The sequence below is a fragment of the Galendromus occidentalis genome, unplaced genomic scaffold, assembly GCF_000255335.2.
Source record: "Galendromus occidentalis unplaced genomic scaffold, Mocc_1.1 scf7180000077471, whole genome shotgun sequence".
Classification (NCBI taxonomy): Eukaryota; Metazoa; Arthropoda; class Arachnida; order Mesostigmata; family Phytoseiidae; genus Galendromus; species Galendromus occidentalis.
In genome coordinates, this window is record NW_003805459.1 from 158224 (window position 1) to 169166 (window position 10943).

At 49.9% G+C, this 10943-nt stretch overlaps 2 protein-coding genes across 2 annotated transcripts; one reads left to right on the forward strand and one right to left on the reverse strand.

Moving 5' to 3' along the window:
- Positions 1-2419: 2419 nt before the first annotated feature.
- LOC100907143 (uncharacterized) lies at positions 2420-6627 on the forward strand. Its single transcript, XM_029111816.1, is given in 10 exon segments — positions 2420-2490; positions 2874-3033; positions 3141-3350; positions 3480-4020; positions 4130-4381; positions 4555-4628; positions 5071-5592; positions 5706-5993; positions 6108-6397; positions 6474-6627. Coding segments are annotated over 10 exon segments (2562 nt in total).
- A 214-nt stretch (positions 6628-6841) lies between these two features.
- On the reverse strand, positions 6842-10769 carry Dic1 (Dicarboxylate carrier 1). Its single transcript, XM_003744579.2, has 6 exons — positions 10642-10769; positions 8952-9076; positions 8718-8849; positions 8261-8463; positions 7943-8150; positions 6842-7831 (listed from the first exon to the last, which is right to left on the reverse strand). Exons 2-6 carry the CDS (start codon positions 9072-9074, stop codon positions 7589-7591), a joined length of 909 nt encoding a protein of 302 aa, XP_003744627.1. The 5' UTR covers positions 9075-9076; positions 10642-10769; the 3' UTR covers positions 6842-7588.
- Between the last annotated feature and the right edge of the window lie 174 nt (positions 10770-10943).

Here is a 10943-nt window from a genome sequence, read left to right on the forward strand (position 1 = left end):
ATGCATGCGCAGTGTGCGATCGTGAGATCCACAAGGCAATAAGATAGACAATCCTCTCTGGGGTTATGGCAGAAGAGAAGGAAAACTCCGGTATTGCTTCGCACACGATGGATGAGGGCACAATGAGAATATTAATCGAAACTTATTTGATTCGGTTATCACCTCATGTAGGAACGTTTCTTGACGTCTTCTCCCAGCACCGAGTCGTCTTTCATGAACACGGCCGGCCATTCGCGGATGCAAGGGTTCTGATACGGTTTCTGCAAGTGTGAACTCTGCGTCATCACCAGGCCCATAAAAGTGGCGTAACCTGGCGAAACGAACACGGCGTCCGAACTCATCGAGTATTTCTTCCCGTGCTGATGGATGAGGACAGCAAAGCCGATTTCATGAGAATTCTCGAAGTATTCCTGCGAGTAGCGGTCCAGGTGGGTTTAGGCAATTGGTCAGTCAAATTACATCAAGATGATTCGACCTTAGCTCATCGCAAGAATCCTTGAGCTACCTCCAATTCGGTGTTCAGGGTCATGACGAGCCCACTGAGCGGACTCGATAGGGTCCCGTAGTGGTAGTACTCTTCGGGCTGTTTCCCAGTGCAATGGAAACAGAAACAGGTTCCGTAGATGTCATTTATTTCCTCATTGAAATAGTTTTCCACTTGGCCTCTTTCGCCACATGAGCTGTTGCTGGAGTAACTGCGAACGAGAACTGGAAAATTTATCCCAAGCGTTGTATAAAGAAAATCGAGTTAAGGAATCCGGATTGGACGGAAGACCCACTCGCCTGCAAGCTTCGACGGTCTTCGACACGTTGTGTCCCATGGATAAGAGGAGTTTCTGAGAAGCTTTTCCGAGGGCCGCCATCTTCTTCACCCAATACGAAAGTTTTGTTTGTGCGTCCGAATTAGTGATCTTGGCCGACTCATTGGTCGTATTCGAAGTTCCGCAAAACCACTCGCATCTGAAAAACTCAGATGCCAGATTCAGCTCGATGCCTGCGGTGTTCAGATCCCCCGGCTCGGGGACGTATCTACGAGGAGTATATAGGAGGAAAACTATATTCTCGGAGATCCCACCCACATCGCTGTATTCATTGGATTCTCGCGACAGAATGGCTTCCACAGGCTTCCTGTCTCTGCATCGGGTGCATCTACATCTTCGTGCTCCTCGTTCCCCTTATTCTCGGACACGTCTCGATCCGTCCATGCAGGCCCCTCTTGATCACAAAACTTGCTTCTTGCGAAGGGATTGACGTTGCAAATCGTCACATCCGGGAACAGTAGGGTGTCGTTGGTTATGTACTCGTAAGTATAGATGACCTATGAGGTCGAAAATTATGACTTAAAGATGTCCTATGAGGTCGAAAATTATGAAGTATAGATGACCTATGAGGTATTCATCCACCGCATGATTTGCCCCCGCTTCGAATGCGTCGGTATTCGTAGGTTGACACCGTAAGCCTTCTCTCGGGAATGGAAAGTCTGCTCACGGGGTACTTGGTGAACTCAGTCACGACCAGCTTGAGATCGCTGAGTGTCAACAGCACGAGAGGGATGCAGAGGAGCAGCCAGATGGCCTTCCGGAACCGCTCGCGTTGAGGACACGCGAGAACGTCGGCGGCGGGAACTGTGGACCTGTAGAAAGGATTTCTCAAAGTTCGAAAAAACTTGAGGCCGCGCGTCAGCAAGCTCAGGGGCACAGGAGTCAAACCTCACACGAAAAACCTGTATGCGCAGTCCCGGAACAACGGTCGAAACGTTTTCTTGGTTTTCCACCAATAGAGGCTCAGAGCTCGTCTATGAGTGGTCCACCAACTCTCTCTGAGCAAGGAAGAATGAAACGACGGGTCGACTTTCACCATCTCGGAAGTCGGATGGACGCTCTCCTCGAATGTTCAGGCTGAGGCTTCGACTTTGGACTATCGCGAAACCCTCATCGACCCCTCACAGACGAGCTGATGGAATAAACTAGTGCTGATCACGAGAAGGGCGAACCCCTCATCGATCCTCGAAGCGATTTCTTGCGACCATTCCGTTTCGATATCGATAGATTTCGAGGCTTTACATCCGATCTGGAGCATGATTTCTCTGACCCTAAACAGCGGTAAGCACGATGCGTTTCGGTCACGCATCCTCCCTCGATCCAACGACCCAGGAGAGAACCGATTTCTGCAGAGAGAGAGAGGAAGTGGCCGAAATTCTGATAAGGTCAAGTCTCGGTCTGTGCCCCTCAGGCGGCTCCCAGTGTTTACGAAATCAAATACTAGCGCCGCGTCATCGTCCTCTCCGGCGTCTGCTCTGCCATATTCAAATTTGTAAACAGAGCGGAGTAGAGTCAGTTGTTCCGCCCGACTCGAATATTGGAATATTGAGCGAAAATATTGTGATTGTGTGAAACCATTCTCTAATACCCATGACATCATGTTGTCTTCTTTGTGCAAGGCGACTTTGAGCAAACAGTTGGAGCAGAAGGTTAAAGATGAGCCGGATCCGTACGCGAAAGGCCCTAGGTGACTATCGCTGTCGCTTATCCGGGGTTGCTCGGGATTTCCCCTCTTAAAGTGATAGATTCGGATGCTTGGTGTATGCTGAATCCAGGGTGCGACTATGTACGGCTCGAAAGGGCATTGTGAGGCAGCTCGCACAGAAAAGAGCGCGCTCTTGATTCTTGATTGAATACGGCTGACAGCTGGTCGCTTGAAACGAAGCATTCCGTTGGAGGACAGTTGTTCACACGAATGAGAATGTCACCCATGAATTTGTTCGGAATCGGGGAGTCACTGGTTGTTGGGATAGAGAGGGGAATCCCCGGCGGACATAGCGTTGTGGAGATATTCACATGAAACTTAGCGACCTCTTTCTTCTCTTCCATCAGTAATGCCGAAATTCTGACTTTCGAGAATCTAAAAACCTCCATCGAGAAATTCGATGCACCCATGCTTCGCAGGATCATATCAGCGGGTCGCGACATCGAATACCTAACAGAAGAAGGTAGTCTACTTTACGCAGCTGTCAAATTCAACGCTCCACTCTGGGTGAGTAACGAGCACGGATGCGATCAGTTCCGTAGTAATGAGCCGCCGTAGATCCTCTAGATTGAGGATTCGGTGAGCTGCAGATTGACTAACTCTTCTCCATCTAGTTCCTGGAGGAATTGCTGGAACTTGAGGCAAACCCCAACTACTTTTCCTACCAAGACCATCAAACCGCCCTGCATTTCGCTGCTCGCGAGGGCCTTTCCGATGTGCTGGAGGTTCTCCTGGACTACGGTGGAAATCCCATGGAGTTGGATATAGCTGGAAAATCAGTTATTGAGGTGGCCCGTGAAGCCGGAAACAGGAACTGCGTCGAAGTCTGTATAAGCTCTGAACTGTAAACAGTCTCCGTTTCCATCATTATGATGCATCACTTCTGGCTCGATTCCCTCAATGTCCCCGACCAGGAGTTGAGCAGGTACTTACGATCATTTTCCCTCAATCAGCAATTGCAGCACGTTATGAATCTGCAGAGAGAACTACAGATGCGAGAGCTCGGCGCGAAACGGCTTTGTGAGAGACATCGTCTGTCCACTATATGTGAGCGAAGCGAGAAGAGTTCGCTCTCGAACACCAGTTACAACGCCGGATCTACATCAATTTCACGCCGTCTATCAGCTGGTAATCCTTGATCCGGGAGCGAAATACCCCAAACGTGTGACTTCATCCTATTAACCGTTAACTCTCTTCCAGATCCCTTGAACTGCGCCTTCTGCCAGGAAAAGTCCTCGACGGATCTATCGGTGTCCAATCTGGTCGAGACCACACCACCATCGACTCTTTACGTCTCTCGCTATCCGCTCAAATCCACAGAGAACTCTCCCGAGGAACAAACCCCGTTGAGAACGAGTCGGGCGAGGCGAAGACTCGCGGACAGTTTCAATGAGGACCCCGACGATGAGAATGAAGATGTGCAAGCGCCTTCCGATAAAGGGGTGGTGCGAAATCTCCGTGACGGTCTCGGGAAAGTCGCTGCCGGAATCCTCGGTGTGTATACGGAGCTCACATGCGTTCGTAGTGGGTACTTCTCGAATTTGGAGTATTGCCGGATTCTGCCGTCCCGAGCAATCAGTCACGATGGCTGTTTCGATTTTAGCTTATCTCAGTTCGGATGAATCTCCAAGCGGTGATCCCAAAAAAAACGAAAGCGATGATTCTGGCGAATCTAGTTTCGAATCCGCCAAAACCACAACTTCGGACGATTCTAGAACTTCAGCTGAGCTCGACAACCTCAACTGGACTAGGGAAAATAGCGTCGCGGCTCTGAACGACTTTCTCCTGCGGGCGACTCTGCAGGAACGTCAGAAATCGTTCTCGTCCACCCTTTTCACCGAAGATTACACTCTGGGTACTCTTCAGTAGGAAGCTATAGATCACTAATCTGATCATCGCGTCACGCTCTAGCGATAGGCAGACGTCAGGATAGACATTTTATAAGCGGTTGCGTCGGGTTGAAGATCCAGTTTCCCGCAGACAACTCCACGATGTGATCTCGGGCTAAAATTGCGTTTTCCTCCGCAGACCGCGACGCAGGAGACCGGGCTACCTTCCACTCGATTCGTTCAGTTAAAACTCCTCTTCCTGAGAACATCCAGGTGAAATAACTAGTAATTCGAACATTTTCATGAGATAGCGTTTCCCGAACTGAGCGACACTCGACCAGAGTACGTGCTTGCTCTAATTTTAAAAGGTTTTGGTCCTCACCCAGGCTTGCTACGAAAGATACATTAAGGTATTGTATTCCGCTGGAACGGAGCAGCGGCGAAATATTCCTGAAAGATTATTCATGTTTTGAAAAACAAATTCTCTGATTCGGACGCGAGATCCTGTGGTGAAATCTGAGATCGGGATTCCCGATTATACCTCAGAGTTCGATACGGGGCTTGGTTCTTCGAGTGTTCGATTAGAATGAAATCGAAGGTGGAAATGCATTGAAGAGTTGTAGTTCTCCATCTGAATTCTTAGCGCGTGTCTCCTCCGTGTACGTATATAACGGGGCAAAGTAAAATATTATTCTATGAGAATTTTATCTTCAAGTGCCTCAGCGACGAGGAGCTCTACGAACAATTGAAACAACTCGGCATGAACCCCGCGCCTGTGAACGATGCCACAAGGCCCATCTACCTCCACCAACTTGCACATCTCCGTCTGGGGAACGAAGTCCGGTTGACGATAGGCGACGAAGTGAGCTTCGTCTCCGCAGTTGACGGAAACTGCGTCAGTAAGTTCCGTATGCGAGCAGGATGCGAAAGTCCAGGGGAGCTCAGACTCCCCTCAATTTCAAATTAATAAATCGAAAATGATTGGGCTCCGATCCATGATTCAGGCCACGCCGAGGCTGACTGCTGCCAAGTCGTTCACCGCGACACTGACTCGGGGCTGATGCTACTTGAAGACCACTACGGCACGAGACGCTCGATATTACCCGCGAACGTCGTACAAGCGTCGATCTCGCAAGCTATCCCTCCGGATCTTGTAAAACTTTCCAATGATGAACTCAGGCATAAGCTCACTGAATATGGGGAAATGCCCGGACCCGTCAATCGACAAACTAGAGCGGTGAGAATCTCGAGCTCAACGATCAGAAGTGACGAACGGTCACCGATGATTATTTTGCAAGATTTCTAATCTCATCTCGAGGTTCCTAAGTTGCTAATCCTCCCCCCGTGCAGGTCTACCTCCGGCTCTTACACCGTCTCAAGCAGCAAGCGATGCACACTCCATCACCCTCCCAGCTCCGCTCGGTTCTTCCATCGGAACTTCATCAGCTCTGCATGCGTTTCGAGCAGGTTTTCGAAACGTATTCAAATCTGGAACGTCAGATGGAAGAATCTTTCCAGAACCCTAACAAGCGGTGGCGAGAAGGCTCGGCCAAAACCGCATTCACCTACCTTCTCCTAGACTCTGGCGTCACCCAGAACCTCCCGCTCAGAGCAGCGAACTTGAGTTTGCCCGAAATGGTAATATTGTCGTGTCTTCCCGGTTATTCCGGAATCCTCGCTAATTTCCCCCCTTCGTCTCCCCATTGCTCGTTCAGTGGATTTGGCCCAAAGATAGAAATTATTCGATTACAGATGGAAGTGTTCGTCAAGGGAATATTCTACGTTGGCAAAGGCAAACGATCCCGTCCATTCGCTCACCTCTACGAAGCTCTCGAAATCCGGAACGGGAATGGCACGACGAAAGGATCGAAGACCACCCCGAAATACGGCCAGACTCCCAGAACGGGAGACAAAATCAAACGTATTCTCAGGATATGGGAACAAGGTCACGGGGTCATATCTCTGCACGTCTTCCAGAATGTGCTCCCGGTCGAAGCTTACACGAGGGAGGGTGCCATGATCGAGGCTCTGGGCATCAATAGGTGGGTCTGCGATTTCTTACGAGGCAGGATGCCCACGATGAGTGGACTTCTAATTCTGATTGATCTCGAAATGCAGGCTCTTAACTAACGAGAAGCGAGGAGAGTTCTACGGCGTGTCGGAGACGTGGACAGCGCGGCAGCGTAAACAGTTAGGAGCCTACTTGGTGTACCGAGCAATGCAAGTTTTTCTCGCCGAAGGAGAGCGCCGCCTTGGACCCCTAGATCTCTGAAGAGAGGAGAAAACCTCTCATCTCCCTCATCCATTCGCCCCCATGGGGGTCAAACGCGGACACGATTGAAAATGTAAACATCAACAATAAAACGGAATGGCCTCTCAAGTGAAATTCAGCATCGCGTCTTCTGGTTCCCAACCCCTCCGAACAGAAGAGAACGAAAGAGACCCTGGATGGGGGGTAACGATTTTATTCTATGCCTTCTCATGATCGTATCCCTAGTGCAGTTCCCCTGCACTAGACTCTATTCGATCATCGATTGAATACTCGTTGCCGAGGCGCATCGGAATCATTGCTCAGTAATTCAGAATCTACAACAAATGAGCACTCGATACGAGCTACGTCTGGATACCACAGTTAGTTGTTGAAATATATTGGAGGTATAATGGAATGTTCAACAACGTCAACAGACGGGACAACGAATAATTAAAGATTGCCTTTGGTATCGTTCAGAGGACTGAAAACGTCTGAGCTTGCCATGATCGATTCCGGAAGACCGTCCTTAACACTCCGCACAGGGTGCGCCACGAAAAGTCTTGATTAGTTGCTATGCAGGTATGTGTACATTTCTCGATCTGTGTTCAGCGCAATAATAAATGATCACCGACACAAAGTTAAATTACAGAATTGTCCTAGTATTCATCCGGCTTCCCCCGAAGAACGTTACAACAAAGTTCGCGCGGAACATTAAGGCATTTCAGGAACCGAGTAAATTGTCCGTTTGAAAAAAGGCATGGTCAGGAGGTCGGTATATTGTTTCAAGCTCCGCACATCGCTTTCTACGACTAGGCATCGGACCCGGGACCAGCTTAGTCCAGGACCGAAATTAAGGCGACCTCTGATTCTCTCCGCGAAAGACTTCCCGTCGACTCCGGGACAGTCGCTATTACTGACGGACTACGACCCGGAATCACCGCTGATCCGTGCGCTCTTACGGGTCTACTTAGATATATTCCTTTCATGTGACGATTTTCAGATCTCCGAAATTTTGTCTCATCTGCTCTAGGAAGATCCACATCAATATCGTGTGAGGACCCAGTCGCACGAAAGCCGGTATATATCCTTTGTAGAATGTCATCGGACCCTGTTTCGCTGTTTGTAGGATGCAGTCCATGAGGCCTTTGTATTCGCCCGGAGCGGCATTCATCATCCGAGTCTTCAGGACATCGAGGGGCTGAGTCAGAGTTGTTGCGATAGCACCCTGAAACACGAGAGCCTTCCGTGAAGCAATCGGAGAGCATGGGAGCGCGATTTTCGACGATATTTGAGCGAGACAAGATCGGCGAAATCAGGCTGGTGGTGGCCGGCTTACCGCGGCGAAGCTCGAAACGAAGTGAGCGTATATTCCGTCGTCGAAATAGGGAGTTGACAGCAGCATTTCTTTTACTTGTTCGTAAAAAGAGATCTGCCCGACTGAGACGACCGATGCCCGCATCGTCGCGGTTGAGGCTCCATTAAAGAGATGTAGGACTCCTTCCCTACGCAAGACCTGGTAGAGTCCGTCCACGGCGTTCTTGTAACTGGAAGGCGGAAAAAAACACTCAGCTCCAAAAGGTACTTAGAAGGGTCAGCTTCGAAATTCGTTCCGTTTCGAAAAACTTGATATGTTGGCGCGGTATCAGTAGCGTACTTTCTTCTCTGTTCCGGAGGCAGTTTCATATCGTTTTGCATTCGCACATTTATCATATCAGCCGGAGTTCCTACGAAGCCCCCGGCCGCGCCGCATAAGAAACCGGCACCGAATTTCTCATAGAAAACCATATTCTGCCCAGGTTTCGATATTTTTTGTCGAACAACTTCGTAAAGGCCGAACCTTGTGGTGGAATAAGTCAGCTGGAATGAAAGAGTGAAAATCACTTCCAACCGAGACGTAGCAAGCATTTTCGGGGGTATTGAATCTCCATCGATTACTATTTTCGGAATCGGGTAGAGCGCTCGCTCTGCTCTTCAATATATCAGGAGGGGTCTGCCAGGTCGATCCCGAGGAGGGACGGAATCGATGCTCGGAATCACGGAAGTCGCGGATCATGCGTAGGGTCATAGGCAGCAGGAAGGCGGAAAAACGCTTGGCTTATCGTTGGACTCACTTGACGTAACAGTGAAGCCGAGAGCCCGTTATAAAATCCGATTATTCCGTTGGCTTTGTATATGCTTCTTGTGCTCGCTAATATTCCGACCTTCTGACCGGGAGCACCCTGGTTCTTGGTTTGTAGGACGACCTGCAGAGGAAAAGCAAATCAAGAGTTCAGAGCTACCCCGAACGTTCTTCGGAAGATGGCCAGAGCCCGGAATTGCGGAAGTATCAGAAGTGTCGGACTCACCTTCAAAAGGTCCAGAGGATGGGTACAGCAGGCTGCCATCGCCCCAGCGCATCCGCCGAAATACCATTTGGCCACTCGAACTGTCTTTACAGCCTCTGTTCCGGGCTCGACTCTGTTGGCCATGGCTGTAACAGTCAAGGGTTTAGATTCATCTCATATCAGAATTTCCCGACCTCAGCTCACGTTCAGTAGAATGAGCGGAAAAATTCAGACAGCTCGGACGTTCCCTAGTTTGAGAAGGCTATCCCGAATGACGTCGCTCTAAGCTCGTTCGGAGGGAATATATTCAGAGGAAATGGTGATCCTAGGCGATCTCAGAACGGTAGAAGCGGACTCATTCGAGCGGGGAGAATTATTAATTATCGACTCATCTCACCAGCTATGAATCGCTTGCTCTGGATCAGGCCATATAATGCGGCAGTCTTTCCACAAACTCCGTACAGACTCGAGGTGTCTGACGAGCTGGCTATCAATGGGTTCAAGGACTTTCGACGTATCGGGTCGCTGAAAGACCGCTGAACTCTATTCCGGAAACGAGGATTGCCGCTCTAGACGTCAGGGATAAAATCGACCCGCGACTCAAACGCGAGCTCGGAAAAGCCACGTCAGTCATTGAGCATGATATGAGAGATTTCAGAGACAGCAGGAAACTTGAATCGATATTCTCCCATCACACGCTTCTATCGCTCGAGCACTGAGGTCGCTCACAAGCACCCTGGCACGATTTCCACGCCGCTCTCGATACAGGAAGATCACGAGATACGGCCCTCGCGCCTGGCTGCCACCGAATCGCCGACGAGCAGCCAGTCAGCGTGACCTTAAGCGTGCTTCCCGCTTGACAAAACGTCGCCGGACTCTCCATCGAGGGAATGAACAAATTATTCGAGCCTCCAAGGGAGATTTCAGGGTGAATACTTCCGTCGGTATTGCTTCTCGAAGCTCCCGAACGGAATGAAATCGATGGAGGGATCACTGCATCTAGATACGGAAGTTCCGAATTCCCGATGTCTAGCCATATCGACATGCTTAGCATTGACCTCTAAATTGCTCCTTCTCCCAAAAAACTCTCAGGAAACATCATTCCCGAAGAAACGTCGAACGAACCCCACTGCCGGTGTGGGAGTCGTAAATTAATGAGCGTTAGTCTCGAGGTGCGACGTGGTTCGACTCGGAAACTTGAATGTATTCGGGCGGGTTCTATCGCAGGGATCGCTCCAGAAGAGCATTCCGGTGGAATCGTGTATCGCTAGGACCAGACTCCAGGAGAAAGCGAGACTTCCCTCGAACAAATCTTTCCGAAGAAAGCGACCTGAACTATTCTCGGACCCGCGTTTTCGTGCCTTTTCCAATGGGTGACGCATCGACTTCGCGCGGCTTCGTAACAGCTGATTCTCCGAGCTAATAAGTCAAATGACGAATTCGGAGAAAGGAGTGATACTCTGCGGAATTTCCACCATAGTTCGAACTATCCTTTGATTCCATCGCGGCTTCGCCAGCCGAATGAGAACACAAGCAGAATTATAGCGTAGCAATATGACAGGTCATCGATTGTGGCCTGAATTTCTGAGCCCGGCTCTATGCGCGATCCGATTCAACCGTGCTGCACGCTCAACCCTTGTCCTTTATATGTAGTAAAGGAACCAATCTGTTTAACAGCTGAAAACGCGTGACATCTCAGGAGACACAATACCTGATTATAGATGGCGATGGACAGCGCTCTGTCCGGATGGATAGAAAGCTGCTGTACAACCGCGTGTCAAACAGCGAAGCGATTCACGTAGCTTGAGGCGAGGGTAAGCTGCAAGCAAGCGACACAGTGACACAGCTGAGAGCGAACCGAACGAAGACTCCGCGAAGTTCGCCTTGAAGATCCACGGAGGGCGCCACATTCCATCTCTCTGTTCGGCCCGATTATCACGATCATCGACGGTCGGCTCGTCTAAGGATCATCTTCCTCCAATCCGGGCTCGAACGATCACAAGCAAGCCATCG